This window comes from Nesoenas mayeri, assembly GCF_963082525.1.
Source record: "Nesoenas mayeri genome assembly, chromosome: 2".
NCBI lineage: Eukaryota > Metazoa > Chordata > Aves > Columbiformes > Columbidae > Nesoenas > Nesoenas mayeri.
In genome coordinates, this window is record NC_137543.1 from 76,235,478 (window position 1) to 76,260,415 (window position 24,938).

Below are 24,938 nucleotides of genomic sequence, written 5' to 3' on the forward strand. Positions count from 1 at the left end.
AACATAAGGAAAAAACCAAACCAAACCAAACCAAAACACAAAACCAACAAAAAGACAAAACAAACTTAAAAACTACTGCACCCTTTCAAGATCCAGTATTCTGGAGGTCTCTTCAGATCACAAGCAAGTCAGCTGCCTTCCTTCCACTATCCAACATCACCTAATACAGTCTTAAAGCTTGCCTTTCCTTACAAAGAGAACAGCAAAGGCCAAGAAATAAATACATAGCTCTAGCCTTAACTAGAAGCTCTGCCAGCTCCTCAAGATCCTCTCCACTCTAAATTATTTGTAATAAATCAAATCTAAAGACCATAAACCTCTTTACATTTTCCAGAAAGTTCACCACCTGCTTATTGTGCCTCAGTTTTTTAAACAACTATTAGGGCTACAGAACGATTTTAGAGGTACTGAGGCAAAGCTACAAGTAATTTATTAGTTACTAATGGGAAAACCAGAAAATACAGTATACTTAAAATATATCTCTCTTGACTTCAAATGAGTGAACTTGAATTTTTTTCTTACACCTACTGTAAACTTACTTCCTTCTACCTGACTCCTGACATATTTCATTGGTTCTATCATTAGGCACAAAGTCGCTGCCCCCACAATCTGGATGCTGCTCTCCAGGCAGGGCAGGCGCAGCCACAGCAATTGCCTGGCCCTGATTCCCCAATCTGCTTCTACAGTCCACCTTAACCTTCTAAAATCCGGCCTGCATTCCTGTTTTCTTTGTCCTGCCAGAGCTTCCCCAGCTAGAAGTACATATTTCTGCATTCTGATGTGTGTGCACATGTCTATTACTAGGATAATTAAAGGGAATTTGGGTTCTGACTGTCTGTGCCCCCGGGGAAGAGACAGTAACATCTGCTGCAATGACTAGTTATTTCTTATTTTTCTGAACAAGGGTTTAGAATTGTTTATGCTTCATTGTTCAAACACACATATTGCATACAAATACAAGAAGGTGCAAGGAAAAAATGACTGAACGCCCACCTAGATGAAAGAGGTTTCGGTGCTACGAGCCCAGTTTTTATACACTCAAAATCACTTGTGAGTTCCATAGAAATTATGCAGTGACAAGGCATCAGCCATGATATATAATTACAGCCCCTTTTAGTTGTCTTTCTCTCATACACAAAACCAGCATGAAAGTAGAGCCCCAGACCATTCCAGAAAGCAAAACAACAACAACAACAAACAAAACAAAACAAACAAACAAACAAAAAAAACCCACACCACAACAATAAAACCTACTTCGCAAAGTTACGCAAGCCAGCTGGAAGAGGTCTCATTAACCATACCCTTCCTCCTGACTTGATGTTATATTTTTAAATTATTCAGTATCAGTCATTTGAGGATAGCATTGTCTTTAAAAATATTAACTAAGTACACTTAACATTTTAAGTTGTCAAGAATTGTGCTTAAAAATTTTCATTTGCCTCATCTTCCTCACCATATTTTGAACAACAAATGTAAAGTGACTGTTAAGTAAGCCAAGAAAGAGTTGAAACAGGATTTCAAAATCCTAGTCTGCTTTATAGCAAAAGGCCTACCAATCTTCATTAATTGCTCAAATTATGAACCATTAAAATATCGTGCCAGCAGAATACCATGAAGAAACAAATAAAAATTAAGGAAAAAAAAAGAGAAGGGAAGAGCCAAACCTGAAGCATTTGAGTTTGGAGGGCTCAGTTCTGGGTTTTCCCCCATGAGCCAATTAAATGCAATATAGACTCATGTCTGTCCACTCTCAGATTGCATTCAACTATCATTCTCACTCCGTTTAGTCATCGAATACATCTGTTCTCATTATTTTGTAATGGAATATTCAGAAGTATCAGCCTGAATGACATCACCTTGACATAAACTCAAACCCACTGTTGTAAAAACACAGTAGGGATTGCAATCTGCCCTCTCATTGTTTAGATTCTCCACTATCCCAGCTGTGGGAAACTGCTCTCCTCCTAGTTATCATTAAACTTCATGTTTTTGAGGCTGCCAGAAGCAGATTTAGCAACCCTGTTCTTTAATTGTATATATGCCTGGCTGTACAACAGATAGGAGCACAGGGGCTGTGGATTCTTAGAGGAGAAAACAAACAGCAAAGGATTTCCAGAGGGGGTGCACCTGGAAAATGACAAGGCAGAGCTCAGGTGTTGTACTTGAAAGGGCAACCAAGGAGTCACCCCAATTGCATTTCACAGCTAGGATGAGTCTTCCATATATCAGTAAATACCTTAATATGCATTAGAAGAAAGAACTTAGACAGGAAGCAGAGAGATTGGAGGGATCACTGGAAACTATTAAAACAAACTTGCTCTAGCAGGCTACACATGATCAAATGGTTTATAGGTTGTATCACTTCAACTCAAAATACTTATGTATAAACGTACATACACATATTTAGGCAAATGAGGAGGCATCCAGGCCAGAAACATAAAACACATACAAACTGCACAATTTAAAAAAAAAAAAATAGTTTCACAATTAAAAATGACCAGAAGCCTGTCATCAGATTAGAAGCAGATAAAAGTAGAGATGGGATGATGTCCAGGTAAGGAGGCACAAGAAGGTCTATAACCTAAAAACATAGGCAGTGAAGTGCTAATGAAAGTCACTGAGGCAAAGATCCAGAAAGTTTAAAAAAAAAATAATCAGGGAATGTTCTGGACCAACACCACCATACTGAGAAAACAGTAAGGATAAGTTCACATGCTTCAAGAGACAAAGAAGCCTAGGGGACAGTGTATTTATGGAAATACGATGCTATGCAAGATTTAGATAGAGAGCATAGAGGGAAAGGCCACAAGAATGATGGAAATAAACTAGGAAGACAACAGAGGGGGAGAAAAAACCTCAGGGAAACACAGGAATTATTATCCTGCACCAAATTTTTGTTCCTTCTGTTTTATTATCCCGTTTGCATCAACTACTAATTCAAGATGGCCCAGAAAAGGAGGTATAAGGAGCCTGCTGTAAACAGCAATGGTATTATTAGTCCAGTTTTAATATGATGTCTCAATCCAATCTCTAAATATGAGGAATGGCCCAAAATTGAAACATATCATTTAAGAGTAGAAAAGAGGGAGGAAAGGATAGTTAATCAATGCAAGAGATCTAAAATAAAAGAAATTATGAGAATGGAGTGAGAATTCTGAGAAGAAAAAAAAAAATCAGTAAATGAAGAAGGATGAACCAAGAGAGATTTTCACCCAATTTACACTGTAAATAAACTTTGCAGATCAGCTGATCCACACGTCAGGCTAAGACTCATTCGGGACTATAGGCAGAGATGAGCACGCTACTATTACAAGGGCTTTTTCTGCACTGTGAAAACTATCCCACGAAACTCAGCTGTGTTTTGACGCACTGAAATACTACTTACTGCATCTGCCCTTGGGAGGTTCTGCCGGTCAAAACCCAGTAACTTTGCACCTCAGGCAGCACAAAGCTGTGGGAAACTGCAGCGGGTCTGTGGAATCCTTGACAGAAAATATGAGAGTAGAGATCAGCCTTGAGATATTAAGATTTACCCTTGAGGAGGATGGGAGTAAAGGAGTGTCCGGAGAGAGGAGAGATGTACCCGTGAGAGAGAAGGGGATAGAAGAATAACATGGATGATAGCAAGTTTAACCAATGAGATGTTAGTGCTGTAACTTGTAACCAATAGTGAAAAGACACATGAACTGGCAGAATTGTATAAAAATGCACTTGTAGCAATAAATGGCATCTATTACTTTCATCTTGAAAGAATTTGGTCCATGTCGCTTGTCCGTCTCAACCGCGACACAAAGCCCACACCCTCTTCCCACTAAATGCAGTTCCTGCTTCCAGTTACCAGCGCTGGCCCCTGCACTGCCACGGCCTGCCTCCCTGAACGTGATGGTGAGGGACGGACTGCCCAACATACTGGACATCCTTAGTCATGTCCTCTCTTCAGAGAGTCTTAACCTTTCACTTTTTAACACTTACATGCTGGCTTTGGCAAACAGCTGCAGAATTCCTTTTGAAGGACATCATGTTGTATGGTTATGGGAAATCAGTATTAGATCTCGACATGGAGTTTTATATAAAAACCTGCTCAATTTTTATATATTTATTGTAGGGAACAGAAGCATATAGTCAAGTGCCTACAGACAGTTATAACAATGCCACACTATTTTTGTGGGAAATATCTACGCTTCAGTTGTCAAAACCTTGTTTCTAGAACTGACTGCAATAATGCATTTTTACTTATGTTGGCATATGAACGTACTAAACTTTTTTTTATTTACATTGCTTAAGCATAATACAATTTCTTGATTCTATCAATTCTGCCAAAGACTATACCTCATAAAATATTTGCAATACTTTAGATGTTGCATGCAAAAAATACAAAGACTAACACCACAAGCGATACTGTAACACAAAGGGCATACAGGGTAAAGCCTGACACTAATCTTGGTAAGAGCTTGAAATCAGGACTTCAAAGTGGAACATACTTCCCACCCCCTCCACTCCCCCATCACAAAAAGACACCCCCAAGCCAAAAAAGAAAGCGACAAGCAAGAAAAGAAAACCATAACTCACAAACAACAGGATAGCACTTCTCTTTGTAGAAATTGTCTTTGTTCCAAAGAGCACTGTCAAACTTCAGGTATTTGTCATTATTAACAACTACATTAGCTGATTTACTGTAGAGTTAGCTGTAAAATGGTGAGCTCCTAATTTTCAGAAATGGTAGAGAAGAACCACATTTCTTTGTCCAGAAAGCCTTCAGCACAAAACCTGAAGTGAGCACTGTAAGTGAAAAGACAAGCTTATGGCAAGTCAAAGTGTGATCTCACCTGAATGTGACAAATTGCCATGTAACAAATAAGTTTCTACCATGCTCAGCTACATAAACAAAATAAGCTGCTATTTAGCATCATATAGTCTTGTCAATAGCAAATGAGCAGTGCTGCAAAAGGGAGGCAGGAAAGAAAGCATGTGAAAAAAAAATCGCTTTGAAGGAGCACTAACTGCACTTCTCTACTTCCACACATTCTGTCAAACTCAAAGTATCTCTGGAAGTAGCAAGCGACAGGACGAGAGGAAAGGACCTCAAGTTGTGCCAGGGGAGATTTAGATTAGATATTAGGAAAAAAATTTTCACAGAAAGAGTTGTCGGGCAATGGAACGAATCTTTCCAGAAATTTGGTCACTATCAAGTATGAAAACAGAGTTGTCCAGGTTCAGTAGGTCAGTAACTGCAATTGCCACCATCTTCTTTTTATGGGGATGCACACCAAAGAAAGTGGGTGATTCAGGGAAAGAGTAAGGGGATAGTATCCTTCAATCTCCAAAGCTATAATTTTTAAAATTAACTGTAAGCAGTTGAAAGTTGCTATTCTTCACCAGGCACTTAGTCTCCTGTATGAAAGTAAAGGTAAACCTGATTCATTATTAAGGAAAACAAACAAAACAAAACAAAACAAGACAAAAACAAAAACAAAAAAAAAAAAAACACAAAAACAAAACAAAAAAACAACAACAACAAAAAAAAAGCCTGATGGAAGAATTATTTTCCTCCTTAAGAAGGGCTGGTTCATGGCAGCATAGTGCAAGCAATCTCGTAGTCCTATTGTTAGGCAAACCAAAGTTGCAATATCTATCAATCAACTTTTCTTTACTGATCAATCATCTTTATTTAAAAGCAAAACCCAAAAGAAGACAGAGGATTGAAAGCAATACACCTCAATCCCACTGCTGAAGCTGGCAGGAGGTCTTTAAAGTGCATTTTTGAAAACCAGTGGAAAGGAAAAGCAAAAACTGAGCACCTTAATAGACTACTATTAAACAGTAGCTTGCAACAAGATTAGGGGAAAGAGAAGAGAGTGCAAACAGAAACAAGTTCATACACCATGAATCCTTCTTCATTCAGCCCACAAGTTATTTCCTCTTGGCACATGTTAAGTGCATGCACTTCATAGACAAACCACATGATAAAATAAGCAGAGCGATGTACTGAGTCTATATTACTTAGACAAACATAAAGTAAGGGAATTCTGTGATGGTTAGACAATAAGGTTAAGTAAATATATTTCTTAGGATTCCCGAACCAAGGAATCAAAAAATAACTTTGCTATTTTTCTCTTTTGGTTAACCACAAGTAGAAATGAAGGGTTTACGTTCATTTCTTCTATGGATTGAGACATGGTATTTTTGAGCATGTTTATTCAATAGATAACTTCTTTGCAGCACAGCCTGTATTTAAAATATCACTAAATACAGTTTCTAAAATTATGCCAACTGATTTTTTTGTTGTTGTTGAAACAGCATAAACTTAAATTCTGATTACTTTATGGGAACATAGAATGAGATTTGCCCCAAAGCAGATTATCTCAGCTCTACGCTCAACATCAATTAAGTCAAGGTCACAACTGCACTTTATTTCTAATAGAAAAGCCTAAGAAATCCATCTTTATGCAGTTAAACTGCAGGACAGTCAATACATATAACTTCACACCTGAAATTGGAGTTGGATCAATTTTTTTTCCAGCTTACTCTCGCATACCATTTAGTAGTTGTCATGGCCCCTTCAGTTCTACCTCATGTATGGGATCTGTTTACAGCACGAATCTTCAGCTGGGTGTGCAAGTTTTGACAGGTCTGACGGTTTCAAAGTTCAGCAAATATGGGGAGAAACAAGATGCCACTGTAACTACTTTTATACTTTCTTCTTCTTTCTGAATCAGTAATAAAATGTCAGTTCCATCTACCACAGAGGTTCTGTAGAGTGGGTGGCAAAGTGCTTTGAAACCTATGGAAATATTTAAACAAATGTTACACTGCTCAACTGGTTTCCTTTGGGGATTTTTTTTTTTTGTGTAAGCATAGTTCAACTCTGATAAACAGTCGTCATTTCTCATAAGCATCTCATTTTTTCTAAACACTGTTTGCCTATGATTTACCCCTCATGGTTCCTACCCAAAGGAAATTTGGTTCCCAAAGCCTTTTCTAACTATTTAGGTTAAACAAAACCCTCTACTGTATCAAGAGAGCGTGCTTTTCAAAAAGCTGACAATCAGTAAACCCTAATACACTTTACAGATCTAACATTTCATACATGCAGGCACACAAAAGCATATCCACATAAAATAAAATTTACTAAATTTGAAAACTGCAAGTCTCTATCTTTTATGTCCAGCTTATTTCAGGCCTTTTTCTCTCTTAATTTATTTCAAGGAAATATACTTATTTACACATTGTAAACATATGGAAATGTATGCAAGGACAAATAATCTCACTACAAGTCTCTGTGTCTCCATTTTGTCACTTACACTCAGTTCTAGAAGTTGCACACAATTCATAACCTCTTGCCTCTAACATCTCTTATTGGATTTATGCTAGCACAGCTGTTGAATCCTCAGTACACGTATGTAACATATGCAGACAGATTTTTTTTTTACTTTACTGTTTTTAAAGCCTGAATTTCAAAAGACTAGCACAGCTTTGCACATCTGGAGGCAGAGTCCTCCCTGAGGAGAAAGGAACTTAAAAGACGGACCCTGCATCATCACAGTTACTCCCACCACATAAAACACTGAACTGCACACTACCAGGCTGATCCTGACAATCAAGCTCACAACTTAGAGGTCTGCTTTTATATAAATCTGATCTCTGTGATCGTTCCTACCAACCTTAAATAAAGAGTAACTGAAATATCCAGCTTCCAAGGAAGACACAAAAATGCATTAGTCTAGTCTAGAAAGACCTAAGACAACAGATTTCAGAGCGGAAACATTTTCAGAACTGCAGTAGACTTTCTTTTTTAATATAGCCTCTGGGAGAGAGAAAAGATACATTATGCATTCCTAACATTAATTATGCAGATAAACAAATTACAATGTGATTATTACTACAGCGCATAACACAACTAAAATGAAAGAGATTTTTAGATCATGTCAAAAATCCTTTGAAAGTCTATGAATCTCTCTCACTTCTGCAACTTACTTTCCTTTTCCACCAGCAAACAAAGTACGTGAGTAAAGGTTCCCAACTGGTGGGTGAAATTCTTGTCATTTGATATCAGGAGATAGATCAGCCTTTCAGCTAAAAAATATTTAGCAGAGAAAAATCAGTGGTAGAAATAGTATATATCTCTTTACAAAAGGTAGCTTGATAGGATCATCACCTAAGTGAGCAGCTTTTGATGGGCAGTGGAAAGAAAGTAGGCTCTTTCAGGAGATACACTCCTTTTCCATATTTCACCATGACAACTCCTGGGGACTACTTTTTCTTTTTATTAGTCTTTTGCAGCCGTTCATCCATACGCTACACCAGACTCTCACTCTGTTAGTTTTATTTAATAGTTTATACTCCATCTACCATGCTTCTCAAAGGAAGACAAATCAAGTAAGTACATTGCTATTTTGGCAACCAGAAACTACAAAAAGGGGCTTTAGTCAGTTATAAATAAAACAAAAGAGATGATATCTCTGTAAAGTTAGTACTGAGTTTACAAGCTTTAAAGTACCCACCACTCAGCCTTGGCTGATGTTCAGCATCCCACACAGCATTTAGCTCTGGTGGATCTAATATTATTATAAGTTGACTTTACAGAATACTCTATTAATGCAGTATTCAAATGAAAAGTTTCGTAGATGTTAAGAATTTATTTCAGGACTCTGTGTTGGTCTAGCAGCACTAATAATAGAAAGAGAGGGCATTTTCCTATCAGCATACATGAAGACAATAAATGTCACAGGAAAAACAGAGAAATTGGGAAGGTGGCTGGTCAAATCCTGCCAGCTCCTACTGCAGGATTCATTGACAATGTAGCTCCTCACATACATATCTTTTTTATACTTTGAGATCTCAAGTAGTCCGTTCCTAATATATAGCTTCAAAGACAAACCTCTCAGTCATCTTTTCTTTTGATCTCATATCTTCTGTTTTCCCTTAACAAGCAGTCCTGCAGCTATGAGCCAACTACTGTGTGCCCACACTAGTTATGTTACCCAGCTATCACATACTGTATGCTCCAGGGGTGTCAAGCTCATTTTCACCAGGGGCCACAATTGCCTCATGGTTGCCTTCAAAGGGACTTTTAGAAACTACTCCTACGTTTATACAGACCTAAAATTTCATCAGCCTTTTGAAAGAAACCACGAGACTTATATGGTCCCTAGTGAAAATGAGTTTGACACCCCAGTATACTGCATTACAAATATGTTTCCGTGTGTACTTTCTAAGAGTCACTGATGATTCCCAACCAGTTATTGTGGTGACCATGAACTATGGCTTGTCAGAATATTTTAAGTGAAGGAAAACTTTTTCAAGATGTCAGTTTATAAAAGTTAAGTTGTCATGCATTCCTACTGATTAATGATATTTTTACCACAAAGGTCAAGAGGGAGTCTTGCACTGAAAAAATTACTAAATCTCATAGTAACAATCTGACAATAAATGCCTCTATATAGTTGTATCTCCCACATATATTTACAGCAAAAAGGAATTGGCTTTGTTCAGTAAATTCTGTGTCACTATCTCTGCCTATATCAGAAGATGCAACTGAAATAAGATGACAGAGGAGGTCTCTGTCCCCAAAAAGCCTTAGCATAGTAACTTAGAACTGGAAGGACATCATTAAAAATTAAATACGTCAGAGAACAATAATGATCTAAAAGGCAGGACCAAGCTAAGTGCAAGATACTCTCCTAAATTATAGCTGAATCAGACTCATGAACCAACACATTTTCAATCAACTCTAGCATGTGGCTCTGGTAGTGAGTCTCAATTATTTGCTTTTACAGTTGCATATGTGAAAGAAACAGACATGCAGCAATCCCTTAGTTTGTGAAAGTAAGAAGTTAAGTGCCAGAATTTTAACTGTGCTACTTTAATTTGGAACTTTGTGTATGTGTGTTAAGATAAAAATAACTTTTTTTACAACTAAATTGCACACACAACAGGAACACAAAGAAAACCAGATATTGCATGAGAATAAATCATACTATTTAGTCCATCAATAAACAAGAGATAAAGGTCTCTCCTTCAGAACAGACTGATGGTTTGGAGTTTCCAGGTACAGAATATAACCACTTTAGTTAATTCCCTAATGTATTGGAGAAAGAAACAGCTGGCACCATTAATCTTATTAAAGCATTAAAATGCCAGAATAAAAATAGTTTCTGTAGAAAACACAACAATATTTTCGTTAACTTTATGAAAAAATGGAAACAAATCTTTTTTCAATTAAAATTCAATAAGTCCTAATTCATTGGAACAAAAAAAAAAAAACCCAAAAGTTACACATGTACTTTCTTAGAAAAACAGGAGTAATGCAATATGTAATATAATACATCTTCATCCCTACATCCTCATAGCTATAAAGTATTTGGAACTTGTTCTAAATTGCAACACTAATGGAAAAATCTCAATTCAAATAATTTTTTTTAAAAAGTTATTAAACGCCTCTTTTTTTTTTTTTTTTAACAGACAACATTCAAGTTCCAAGCATTCTTTGCTTTGTTCCAACTATTCCTCAGTGGTTCATCCCAATACTCAAGACAACAACCACATGTATGAAGAGAATGGCTTGGGAAAGCAAGGAACTCACAGTGGAGCTCCAATGCAAAAAGGCTTTATGTATGTATAAGAGGTAAGCAGGGACAAGGTGACTAACAAGGAATTTAGAAAAACCACATGGACATGTAAGGACTGTGTCAGGATAAACAAAGTTCAATGGGAGTTAAGGCTTGCACAGAATGTCAAGGGCAACAAGAACAGCTTCTACTGCTACGATAGTATTGGAAGGTAAATAGAGAAAATACAAGCCTGTTCTTGAACTGGGCAGCTGATCTAGTGACAGCAGACACAGATGGTGCTGAGGGACTCAATACATCCTTTGTTTCAGTCTTTACCAACAAGGTCCCAAAGGCATCTGGTGTTTAGCGACAGGGTTCCAGAACTGTCAGAAGTAGATGTGGCCTGAGTTAGGGATGACTTGCAAGAAGTCAACCTATATAAATCCATGGGATCAGACAAGCTGCATACACAGACGCTGAGTTAACCAGCCATTATTCATTTCTGAGAAGTCACAGAGATGAAGGAAGGTCCTCAGCAGTTGCCGGAAAACAAATGTGTGAACTACAGGCCAGTCAATCTCAGTTAAGTTTCCAGGAAAGTTATAGAGTTAGGCCTCTTGGAATTCACTTTTCTGAACATACAGAGGAGAAGATGGTGACTGAGAACAGTCAGCATGGATTTGCCAAGGATAGATCATTCCTGATTAACCCAATTGACTTCTTAAATAAAATGACTAGTTTTGCTGATGAAGGAAGACCAGGTGATGTCATTTATCTCAAGGCTTTCAACACTGTCTCACTGCAAGTTAGGATGTTACAGGATGTCTCTTCAGGTGGGCAACCAGATGGGTTAAAGGACTGTTGGATGATGAAGCCCAGACAGTAAATGTTTAATGGACCTTAACCCACCACGAGGCTGGTAACAAGTGGAATATCACAAGGGTTGATCCTGGAACCTGTCCTGTTTAACACCTTAATCAACAACGAAGGGGAGGAAATAATGTAGTCTGTAAATTTTGCAGGTAACACCAAATTCAGAGAAACAGTTGATAAGCCTGAGGGCAGGGCTGCTGTTCAGAGGGACTCAGAATGGCACTGGAAGAATGGGCCAAGAAAAACCTCATGAAATTAGATCTACACATGCAGAGGCCTCCACCTGAAAAGGAACAATCCCATGCAACAGTAGAAGCTGGTTTTAATCACAGAGGAGAATGAGTCACCCATCTTTCAATGATGCATTCAGTACCCAATTGTGAACAAACTTTGCAAGCCTAGTTGTATTTCACTTGTATGGAATAAAGTCCAGGTTACTATATAACAGAACTGAATGTTCTTTTTCTTTCCTCCCATACCCATTGCCCATTAAAAACATGAAAAGGTTACACAATCCTTAGCCTACTTCTGGAAAAGTATTTTTTTTGGCTTACCCCTTACCTTTGTATGCAATAACTGGGTGCTCAGCTCTGTGGCAGTGGGTATCTTCTGTTGTTGTTGGCTCCAGTATTCCTAATACCCCAAGTCCTGCCAACAGCATTGCAAGGAGGCAGCTTCTGTTCATGGTGGTCATGCTGTCCTCCACAGCAGTCACTTCTTTTAACTGGCTACTCTTCTTGCACTCATGTGGGAAAAGCACCTGGAGAATTCAAAGAAATTTACTCAAGCAAAAGAGCAAGCCACAGAAAAAAAAAAAAAAAAAAAAAAAAAAAGACAATTCTTGATGTTTAAAAACAAAGCAAAACAACGTCACTTTCTGTTTGTATCATATTTGACTCCTCAAAAGTATGCTATTACCTGTTCCTCTAATTACTTCAGAAACTTCAGTTACACAATTTAGGAATATTTATTTATCACCCAGCAGGATTCAAAAACCGTTATCCATTCTCCCCCTCTTGTACTTTCAAGTTTCATTTTGTAATGTGTGTGGGGAAAATAAAGTTCTGCAATTTTTTTTATTTTTTTTTTTTAGATAACAGCAAATGTATCTAAATCTGTGTTCCATGTTCTCTTGGATCTACTGCCCCTTGCTCTTACAAAGGAGAGTGCTTTGCTTTATAGGGTGAAGGCTCACTGGTACTGACATTGGCTTAATGCTTGCCCAGGTTATGCTGAAGACACCTTTCTGCTACAATCTAGACACCCATCAAGGATGTAATGGTTTTCACTCAGTACCAGAACAAAGTTGAAGTTTCAACTCCCTGATTTTTTGAAACAGCCAATAACTAGACACTTATTTTATAAGTAATGGAATATTCACAGCATCAATAGTATTTTAGATACTACCTAATTCCTTTAGCTTTATCATGACAAACATTGCAAGCAGTAACAACCTAATGCTGCTACCCAAAAAACTTTTGCCACTATCAGCTTTATTGAGTTCCATAAGCTTGCTTGCTTGCTTGCACACAGTTCATAAAATCATAGAACACCAGGTTGGAAGGCACCACAAGGACCATCTGGCCCAACCTTTCTTGGCAAGACAAGAATATGAAACATCACTGCCTTTTGGAGAAGAAGACCGGAAATTTGAGACGACTCCATAATGGTAGAGATGTAATTCTGCTAATTAATGGAGCAATTTGAGAAAAAATAATCAGCAATATTGACTTCTAATACATTTGATCACACTGAACTGCAGCATGCTGTTTAATAAGGTGGAAAAATTCTATTTCTATAATATAAATGTCCTAAACACATGAAACAAAGGAATGCTAATTAAAAGATATTCCACAATAAGATCAGTGTGCTTCAAAAGCTATACTCAGAAAGCAGAATGGGTAGTAAACATTGCGCCCTAACATTATTCTATCAACATCTGTCATAAGATGAACTGCTCTTCTCTTATCACTCTATTTTGCTGCCTTTAGAAGCCTTCCAGCTAAGACCTGGACACATCTAAATGAATTTGAACTAAAATAAATAGATCAAACACATAATACATCTGAGCAGTACATAAATTTAATAGTTAATTTTAGCTTCTCTGCTAAATTCACTTTTGTTTCAGAAAAAAGGGGGTAAAGCTTCCAGGCAGTTAAAATCATATTCCTATCTTTCTAAGTAGTATATGTTATGACATCATGTGCCAATATGAGTCTGTCCCTGTAAATTGCTTGTGGTTCACAGCAGGCAGTATCTGCTCATAGAAATTCCAAGCACCTATATATATAGAGGCATGAAGCGTTTGTTCCAATGTTTTGATAGTTCATTTTCTGCAAGGGTGACATTTCGAGCATTATGCTCTATTCTTATCCAAATTCAACCAGTTTACGTGGGTTATATCATAGCTAATGGACATTACTAATTTACAGATCATTACCAACAGCTAGTTCCAATTCAGGTTTCTCTAAGATTATGTATGTGTGTTTAGGAAGCAAAATGAAGGACAGATACCACATCATAGACTCTCAAAAGCCGTTTTTCACGCACATAGCAGAAAATTCAAATAGTAGCAGGAATTCAAACACTAGGAATATGGTATTTCCATGTTAAAGAAGCACATACTTTATTTGTTTTAATGTGTAAAATCTCAGAAATATCCATAAATATATGAATATAATAGATAGAAATTGAACAAGAATGAAATTAAACAAGAACACAACTAAACATTTGTACTGGAAGCTCAGCCTTCTCTGTCTCCTTGGCTGTAAATGAAGCTCTACAGTCTTTATGTAACCAGGTTTCTATATCCCAGCCAAGTTTCAAAAAACAGCTCTGTCCAAGACACAACAAAAAGAATCCTCTTTCTCTAGAAAGAAAGAAAAGGACCAGTACCCTTCATCCACATACTAAATCTGTGCATATTTATGGATGCCATGGTTTCCATTACAAAAAGCATACTGACTTTCATGGCACTAATTCTGATATTAATAAGGACTAACCTGTAAATGTTGACAGGTCTGATGTCATGCAGGTATCAAGAGGACTTCTTGCCACCTACTTCCTATGTGCCAAACTCAGTAACAGAAGCAAAGATTCCTTCACAACATTACATCTCCTCAGCCCCTCAATCCAAACAAAATCCTCTGGCAAGACAGGCTGCTTACATGCCAGAGTTGGTCTCTGACATAATTGTTTACATTTATCATCATGCTGTGAGAAAATTTTGAGACCAAAGAATTTTTTTCCTACTTAGCTGAACTCCTCTCACTGCATGTATCTCACGTGGTAAAAATGGAGGAAGGAAACACTCCCTTCTCCCAGTCAGAATACCCAAAGACAAGGTTAGGCTTTGAAGGAGACAGAAAGAAGGATGTGAAGCACTTCTGATAGGATATCTCAGAGAAAAACAGTCATGGTTTAAGTTAAATTAAGGGATTTAAATATATTAAATACATTGTGGGGAACTGCAAGTAGAAGCATACTTGCAACTACTCAGACAAGTGTCTTCAGAGACCCTAATCAGACAAGAGAACAGTAAACCAAGATAGCAGATAGAAACCTCATCATAAGTTCTTCCATGAGAAAAAGACAAGCTTTAAGCCAGTTGAGTAACTGGGAGGAAAAGGAACTCATTATCCCCTTCATTACACAATGGTATGCACACAAGGAGAAATGAAAAAGGGTCTGGAGACTGCACCTAATACACTGCTAAAGTAAAAACAAGAATCCCCTACAAACAGAAGACACAGCTTCAACATGTACCCACAACATGAACAGATGAACAGACATCTGAGAAAAGTCTTCACAACCAAATCCTTTTCCAAGAAATTTGCAGGGGTTACATTGCTCCCTACTGCACATCGCTGAATAAGGACTGCTGCTCAAGTTCCACCTCTGCCTGAGACAACAGCTGTACAAGCGAGACTGTGGAGGCAGCACCTGAGCTCCATCCTCACAAAGCTCTGAAACTCTGCAACTGAGTGTCAGAAGTCTTGAAGCAGGCAAAAGAGTCTTTCAGGAAACAAGCCCTTCTCCTTACTGAAAGTGCAACTATTGCAACAAGAAGTGATGGTTAACCTGGAGTGGCAGACACAAAAGCCAAGAGAACCCTAACCATGAAAATTTTAGGCTACTTTCCTTGATTTCTGTATAATTTCTATATTCATATCTCTCTCAACAATGAAACATAACAGTCAAGTTGAAACTCTTCAAAACATATCCATAACAGTGACACTGACCATCTTTTTAACTATTGCTATACATTTGGGAAATAGCACATTAACTTACATTACTTGTATAGTTTTTCTAGCGTAGATATTTAATAAGACTTCTTACAAATTGCATTTTACAAGATTGTAAAATAACCTGAAGATGCAAAAAGAAAAAAAAGATAATTATAAATTGTAATACATTTCAATATATTATTTCTATATTTTTGTTTCTATATTTTATTTCAGGGATGGGATGCCATTCAAAGGAACCTGGACAAGCTCGAGAAGTGGGCCTATGCAAACCTCATGAGGTTCAACATGGCCAACTGCAAGGTCCTTCACCTTGGTTGGGGCAACCTCCAGTGTCAATACAGGTTGAGGGATGAAGAGATTGAGAGCAGCCCTGTGGAAAAGGACTTGAAGGTACCGGTGGATGAAAGATTGGATATGAGCCAGCAATCTGAGCTTGCAGCCCAGAAGGGCAATCGTATCTTGGGCTGCATCAAAAAGAGTGTGGCCAGCAGGTCAAGGGAGGTGATTCTGCCCCTCTGCTCTGCTGTGGTAAGACCCCACCTGGAGTCCTGTGTCCAGCTCTGAAGCCCTCAGTACAGGAAAGGCATGAACCTGTTGGAGAGGGGGCAGAGGAGGGTCACTAAGATGACCTTACTGCAGACTTTCAGTTCTTAAGCCTATAAGAAAGACGGTGACAGACTTTTTAGCAGGGCCTTTTTTAACAGGACAAGGTGTAATGATTTTAACCCAAAGAATGGGAGATTCAGACTAGACATGAAGAAGAAATACTTTACAATGAGGATGGTAAAACATTGGCACAGGTTGCCCAGAGAGGTGGTAGATGATCCATCCCTGGAGATATTCAAGGCCAGGCTGGACGGGGCTCTGAGCAACCTGATCTAGTTGAAGATGTTCCTGCTCATTGCAACGGGTTGGAATAGATGACCTTTGAAGGTACTTTCTAACCCAAAGTATTCTATGATTCTATATGTAAAGGGTCTCATACACTTATTCTCTCCCTTCCTCACTTTTCTTTTTTTTTTAAATCTAGCATGCCTAGAAGAAACATAAAGAAGAATGAGGCCCATGAGGTAAAGGTATTATTTTTTTACAAACATAGTATTGAATTTCTCCATCAACAGTATTTGGAGTGGAAAAAAACAGCAATTCAAGATTTTCTGTTTTAGCTGAGCCAACAAAAGATAGCTATTGCTGAAGAGAAAAAGTGTCAACAGCTAAGCATGCAAGGCATCTAACTGTTACTGGTAGGTCCAAGAAGATGCTTTTAGAGACTATTCCCTCCAGGCACTGAAGTCATATATTTAAAATGAAATAATCAGGATGTCAATTTTTCTACATTGGTTAAAATGTGTCATGTTGGAAGTACAATTTACATCTGTATTGTTATATAAACGACATTTTATTTTGTTTGATTACCATAATCTGCTGTGCAAAAAAAGAGAGTTTCCACACTAACTGCAGCTGTACAGAGGCAAAGATGCTTCCAAATAATTATCTTTGCTGATTCTGAAGGTGACAATTTAACTGCAATTTCAGTGAATGATGAAGTGAACTTATGTCACCATGAGTATGCAAACAGCAGAGTCTGGCGTAGTTAAAAGATGTCAGTTTCAGAGGTGGTTCTGTGTACATGCATCCACAAGCAGGTCTGGGATTTCTTAACATGCTCACCAGTATCTACTCTCACAGACACTGCTCATTTAATTTGCTGTGGGAGACTCATCATCCTTTCCCTGGATGCTTCACTCCACTTCTTGGTTTGCAGAACAGTAAAAGTCTGACAAAAAATTTACTCATGCTAACTACTCCAGAATCCATGCACCTTTGTGTACAAGCATAAACCTGAAAAAAATACTTGTCTAATGAAACAGAATATACATTGTATGAGTTCATTAGAAGAAAATTATGAGTCCAAACAAAGCTGTTTTCCCATATTGCTACTGTACACTCTTTAACACAGTAATAATTATTCCATCTTTGGTCACATCAATTTTATTAAAAATACCTAGTTTGTCTACTGTACCGCTAGTGGCACCTTTTTACAATTTATTAAAAAAATAGAACACTGGCTTGCTGCTGCAACTAATGAGCAGACAGGGATAATTGTTACCTCTTCATCAAAAAAGCCCAAGCTGCTGTGTATTGCTAGTGAGCGTACAGACAAATTAGAAAAGAGGGTATCAGCAGTCATATGGCCATAAAACTGGAAAACATGGACACGGCTAGGATGCAGCTCAGTGTCTTTTTCTGTAATGGCTCTTGATTTTTTAAAGCCAAACTACTCAAATTCATGCAAATAATTTCAGACAAAGATTGCTGGAGAAAGGAGTATGTAAAAATGGCCCTGTCATCACATCTACCAAAAAAAAAATTCCTGAATTCTCAGGCAATGTATGCTCTCCAAATTACCAGTCCTGGCAACACCACTGGTGACAAGGCCTGGCGTCCATAAGGAAAAAGGAATGGAGGTGGGTGGTGGGGGAGGCAGGTGGGAGGGTGAGCAACAAGAGGAATTCACAGAATTACAGAATTAAAGTGGTCCCCTCTCCTCCAGTGAAAAATGTGAATGTTTTGTATCAAAGGCATTCACTTTTTTCAGAAATGGACTGTGATTTTTTTACTCAGTCATCCCACTTCTAATAATATATAGACACAAAGTGAATAAGTATCAAAACTCATTTAAATCTTGTTTGTAAAAAAAACTCAATCAATTTTTTTTTACTATAGTAATTAATCCTTTTCCCCTGTCAAATGAACAAATAAAAGCTATCTCTTTATAACATAATCACTTTGAAACACACCCCTTATCCAATATATGTTTAGCATAACAATTTGTATATCACTCAGATACACAGTTAGATTAGAGCAAGAATTCAAAGATTGCCTCATTAAATATCAAGATAAGACTGGAGGCTATAGAGTTTCTTCAGTGAAAAAATACAGCCGTAAACTACTGTTTCTCATCACTGGACCTAGCAATGGAGACTGTTTCCTAAACTGCAGAGTAGCATATTCTAATCTGTATTCTCATAAAGTGAGAGTCAGCTTCAATTAACAAACTGATTACCAAGTTGCTTCAACTTTTTTTAAATATTGCCATTCATTTCTGCAGTGGCATGAATTTTCAGATCTGCAAGAGTCAGTCACTCATCAGCTGTCATTGACTAAGGCAGTCAAAAAATCAGTCCTCAAATTCATAGTGACATTCTGCCAAAAGTCTGCTAGTATCTGTAGCTGATGGTGACAACTCACAAAAGAAGAATCTGCCATCAAAGCTAGTTCTCCGGTGCTGCTCAAAGAGCTGTGATACTTGTGATTTCCACAAAGGAAGCACTGCTTCAAGAACAGTGGCCTGTGTGAAGCAAGAAATTTGTAATAACACTTCAGATCTCATTTATCGTGCCATGGGCATGTCTTCCTTGAGCAAGCACCAGCCAACCCAGAAAGTCCACAGAGAAGAGCTCCACAAGCATCTTAGAGATAAGAATAAAAGCAGTCAAATCAGCACAGCCTAGGTCCAAGTTCCAGCAAAATCTCAGCTTTTTTTTTCAAATCCCTGTTTCTCTTAGTTATCCCTTAGCTCCTCAGCCTTTTTGGTATCCTCCCAAGCCCCACATTTCCACCTCTCATTTCCTTCCTCCCACAGCCAGTCTCCTGGTCCAGTCACCAGTGTACTTTCCCCCATGCACTGCTTGATGCATGCACTGAACTGTGATCCTCAGTCTGGCCATTAGAAGTCAGTCTGAGGTGGTGGAAGGAGAGACTTCCCTCCTTGGACAGACTATAAAGCCAGCACAGTTTTTCCCTTACAAAACAACTTTAATGAAAAACAAAATGGTAACCATTGTTTGCAAACAAAGGCCTGAAAAGCAGAGAAAGTTGGAAAGATGATCAGGGGAAGTTTCAGCCAAAGGAAAGGCATGAAATGAGAGAAAATGAGTGAGGAGAGGGCAGAAGTGTAAGCTAGTACAGGAAAAGCAAATGGAGAGGGAAGAACCAGAGCAATTCGGGAATCTACACACACATCCTTGCATTTTATCTTCTCCTTTCTCTCCATACCACACGTGCCTGATGCCTTTTCCAGTTGCTACTATTTACCAGCAAACCACACACATTTTCTTCTAGCTCAAAACATGGTCAACACCATCAACATGGCATATAACACAAGTTGTTCTGTAGTAAAAACTATACTTCCGGGTGTTGTGACTAATAGCAGTTCAGTAGACAGTCTGTACCACAGGATCTTCTTGATTTTAAAAAATGACATAGCTTCAAAATGTGATTGGACAATCCTCAGAAAAAGGATCCACAGATGGTTATAAAATACCTAAACACACCCATTTTGCAGTGTCAGATTCAGGAACTTCCTGAGCCTGGTACTGCAACAAAAAGTCCCCCTTGTTGCTTACTGGGGTCTTACCCTTTCCTAAAGACATGTGCTGTTTGCTCCTGACAGAGACCAGATGCTGGTCTGGAGGCACTCCTGACCAAGCACTTGTTCCCATCTTCCACAAAGATCTGAGCTCTGCTCTGCACTGCACAACATTCACAGAATGCATTTTATTCACTTGTTTTGCCCATACAGTACATGCGAGTCTGTATGAGTTATTCATAAAGCCTAGTGAAAAATGAACAAATGCATCTGACTATAAGACAAGGAAAATCCATTGCGCACCTTTTTACAAAGTATATACTACAGTACATGAGTTATGACCACAAAGAAACAGCATCCAGGATAGCAACTCCATGGCAATATTCTTCTCACCCATCTAGTATGAAGCCCTACAGTTTGGAAAGAGATCTGTTTCCTGGTTGACAGCTGAGTCAGCAAAGACCTCAATTTCAACAGAATCATAAAGTCATTAACTGGACTTCCTTACAAGCTGTCAAAAAATATAACATAAATTACATTTCAGAAGTTTCTTTCAATTTGTTGAGCAATACTGTTAGGGGGCATTAAAATATGCTTTCCAAATATTCCTGGCACACTCTTGAGAGATAAAATTTAATATAAAAAGTTGTGGACAACAATTTTTAGAGCAACATATACTTTCAGAGACCTAATAATGGTGCCCCTGAATGAAGATGCTATACTGCATATTTCTACATCTCAGTAAATTTGTGAAAAATCTTATTTACCTATTAAACTTGAGTAAGATAAAAGTATGCTAGTGTGGTGTGTTGACTGTGGCTGGACACCTGGTGCTCATCAAAGCTGCTTTTTCACTTCCCATCCTCAGCTGGAAAGTGAAGAGAAAATATAATGAAAGGTTCATGGGCTGAGGTAAGGACATGGAGGGCACTCAACTCCCAGGCAAAACAGACTCAACTCAGGAAAATTAATTTCATTTATTACTAATTAAATTCAGAGTAGAGTAATGGGATATAAACCGAAATATTAAAACACCTTTCCCTCACCCCTCCTTCTTCCCAGGCTCAAATAGACCTCTTCCCTGTAAGTGGTGCAGGAGAATGGGGGTTGTGGTCAGTTCATCACATATTGTCTCTGTTGCTTCTTCCTCCTCAGGAGGAGGACTCCTCACACTCTTCCCCTGCTCCAGTGTGGGGTTCCTCCCACAGAAGACAGTTCTCCACGAACTTCTCTGATGTGAGTCCTTACCATGGGCTGCAGTTCTTCATGAACTGCTCCAGTGTGGGTCCCTTCCACAGGGTGCAGTCCTTCAGGAACAGACTGCTTCAGCATGGGTCCCCCATGGGGTCACAAGTCCTGCCAGCAAACCTGCTCCAGCCTGGGCTTCTCTCTCCATGGGGCCATGGGTCCTGCCAGGAGCCAAATCCAGTGTGGGCTTCCCACAGGGTCACAGCCTCCTTCAGGCATCCTCTGCTGCGGTGTGGTGTCCTCTCTGGACTGCAGGTGGAGAACTGCTCCACTATGGACCTCCATGGGCTGGAGTGGACAGCCGGCCTCAGCATGGTCTGCAGGGGAATCTCTGCTCTGGCACCTGGAGCATCTTCGCCTTCCTCACTGGCCTTGGTGTCTGTAGAGCTGTTTCTCTCACATATTCTCATTCCTCTCTCTGCTGCTGCTGTTGCCTGGTTTATTTTTCCCCCTTCTTAACTATGCTATCCCAGAGGTGCTATCACCTTCACTGATGGGCTCAACCTCAGCCAGCAGTGGACCCATCTTGGAGCCGTCTGGCACTGGCTCTGTCAGACATGGGGGAAGCTTCTGGCAGCTTAAAGTAAAGCTGTGACTATTACTTTCCATTAACAATGTGCTGAAACTTCACTATATAAAAGATAAAAAGTACTCTTAAATTACAAAAGCTCATGCTTTGAAAGCTGGCCACATGTCTTGCTTCTACTGTGACCTCTACCCAAATTGAAGCATGAGACAGGATGGGAGAAGGAAGACATGCTCTAGTTTAGGATGCTTTTCATCATCTTCTTTTCCCTTCACATTATTATAATCTATCTTGTACTGGGACTATAATTTAAAAAAATGGAACAAAGGCAGTAGTTTAGGACTGGGAGGAGATCCATGCAACAGAGCAGCAGAAGACAATGCACTGAGATAACCTCAGGAAAAAGTTTAGCTAGGAAGAGAGAAATTTTATCAACTGAGAAGGAAAAAGATGAAGTTTAGAGGTAGATGAAAAATTTGTGTAAAATCTTGAAGATGTATAAAAAGCAGTTTTGAGTGACAGCACGGTTAATGGAAGCAGGTAAAAAGAGGTAATATGAAAGTTTAACTGTTGCATTCTATATAAGTTGGGAAGAGGCAACACAAAGATTGGAGTCATACATGTTGAATTATTAAGATCATCACATCACAGATTATCGCTGCAGCCATCTGGACTTACTTTTTTCATATTTTTCAATTGTACATGAAATCATGCTAAAAATGGTACATGAATGTAAGAGAAAGCAGAAAGAAGACAGTGATACAGCAACTTCAAATATCTGGATTTTAAAATAAATTACATTCAGCTGAGAACAGTTCTCTACCATTTTGTATGTCACTGTACAAAAGTACTTGATAGTACTTGGAATTTAGCATTCAAGAAGGACTTAATATAATACATTTTTAAATGTGAATCGGCAATCTAAAGGACAAAATTGTACTGCTAAAACAAAACTATTAGTGGATATTCTGCACATTAATACTAGGCAAACTTCCAAAATAAAGATTATATTTAAGTAGTCACTAAAAATAACTGCTGGATGAGCTCCAAAATGTCATGAAATGACCACTGTGAGAGCTTGCTTCAGTCAAATAATACAGGCAAATATTTCCTTCACTTGGTGGGTTCAGTCCTGCAGTTCTTAGGTACAGTTTTAACAGGCAATGGTTATTAAGCACATTTCAGCAAATGCATAGTGGTCACAGGTTTGACAACCAAAATACTGGGGAGGAGAATACACTTTTGTATGTCAAATCCACTCACCCCCATGCCCCGATTTGCAAATGCATTTCAGACTCCCACTTCCTCTCAACTCCTAGCTGATTACCACCTTTTGATTTGTTTCTTCCCATCAATAACCAACATAGTCTCTATTTAAAGCAACAGCTTAAGTGACAGCAAGGTTTCACATGCTGATATGAAGAAAAGGCAGAGGTGAGGCAGTTCAGCACTCACATCCCACATGACCATGATGGAGCATTTCTGCTCCCCACCTTTTTATTTATACATAGTTTTTCTATCAAGGTAAGCACTGAAAGCACCCACTCATGTCACCAAGCTACTGGATTCCTCCTTCAGTTATTGGATAAGCAGTAGAGAGAGTATCCTACAGAAAATGCTTACGTGACCTGATATATCCCATGTCTCTGCACTGATTATACAAAACGCCTGGGGTAAGAAGGTTACTATCTCACTTGCCCTTCTCTTTAACATTTACCACTGCAAACAAGACAATTTAAATTTTTTTATAAATCAGCAAAAGTTTTCCCACATATTTACCAAGATTTAATACACAAATGAAAGTACTGTTTAATGTTCCTTCTAATCCCATGATCAACTCCCCATGATTATAGGCAATAGGATCCAAAGGGGACCCACCAATCCACACGACACTTTTCCGTAATAGATTCAACTGAGAACTGCAACAGGAAAATCACATAACTCCATTCTGTGCCATATTCGATTGTGTTAATATGCAGATAATTCGAGACATCATACAGACATGCCTCTTTTAAATTAGGAACATTAAATGTGTGGCTAAGCAAGCCAGCTTTTAAAGATGTCCATCAGAAACACAGGAAACCCCGACAAAGCTATCAGAATCCTGGAATAAGAAGTCTTAAGGGAAAACTATAGCTTCTGTTGGATCTTTCTGACAGTTCATCTACCTTTCATTAGTTTTCCTCTAAATCCTGAATCCAGATACAGATATTTTACACTTTCTGTGAAAAAACAAGTTAACAAATCCTTTCCTAAAATAAACCAGGTAAAATTAAAAATAATATAAGATGCAAAGATTTTTAAGGATCATTCTAAAGCTAAAATGTCTACTCTATCAAAGTCTTCGAAAACAAATGGCAAGGTTCAAAATGAGTACAATGCTTATACTTAAAACCTCAGGGTTTCACATCCAAAGGTTTCACACATTTGAGAAACATCCCTGCACATAACTGAACTTCTTGTCAATATAACATTGCTTACTTTTTGCTAGATCCTAAGATATGGCATGATAGGAAAAAAAAAATCCTTCTAAAGAGAATAAATCATAGTTGTATTTTCTTCTGCCAACATTGTTGTTAAAAAAAATAAGTTATATTTTTAAGTCTGTTTATAACTACTAAAACTTGACACAACAGAAATATGCTATGTAGTGGAATGCACCCAATGAAGCTGTCAAATAATGAATAAGGAGATGTCAAATAACCTAAGGTTAAATGAGGAATGGCTCTTGACATATTTGTTTCAATACACAGAAGCCTCTTGTGGGTTTCCTTTAGAGCATACATTGTGATGCTTTGTGTATTTGTGTCTCAATAAAAGAAATATACTCTGTTTTCCTACATCTGAAATATCCTCTTTAAAAGTTATTTCAACTTACATTTCCATGTTTTATCTAATTGTTAATGATAATGCTATTTTTAATTATTTCTATTTAAGACCTTTCAGGAAAAAAATCTATTCTGTAAGGTTATTTCACAAACTAACAATGTTGTGAAATCCAATTTGTTTGGTGACGTATTTCCCAATGGCTTCTCAGTAACTGACAGTTTCCATCAGTCAAAGACTAAATTACATGAAGTGTCACTGATGTCTCCATCATATCCAAAATAACTTTAGACTTC

General features: G+C 38.2%; 1 protein-coding gene across 1 annotated transcript in view; it reads right to left on the reverse strand.

Moving 5' to 3' along the window:
* The window catches only part of SEMA5A (semaphorin 5A), a gene marked incomplete at both ends in the record, with an annotated part of 321,097 nt that overhangs the window by 204,128 nt on the left and 92,031 nt on the right, over positions 1 to 24,938 (reverse strand). The window contains 1 exon segment of the mRNA XM_080340350.1: positions 11,985 to 12,183. Within this exon segment, the coding sequence (XP_080196476.1) occupies positions 11,985 to 12,183 (199 nt within the window).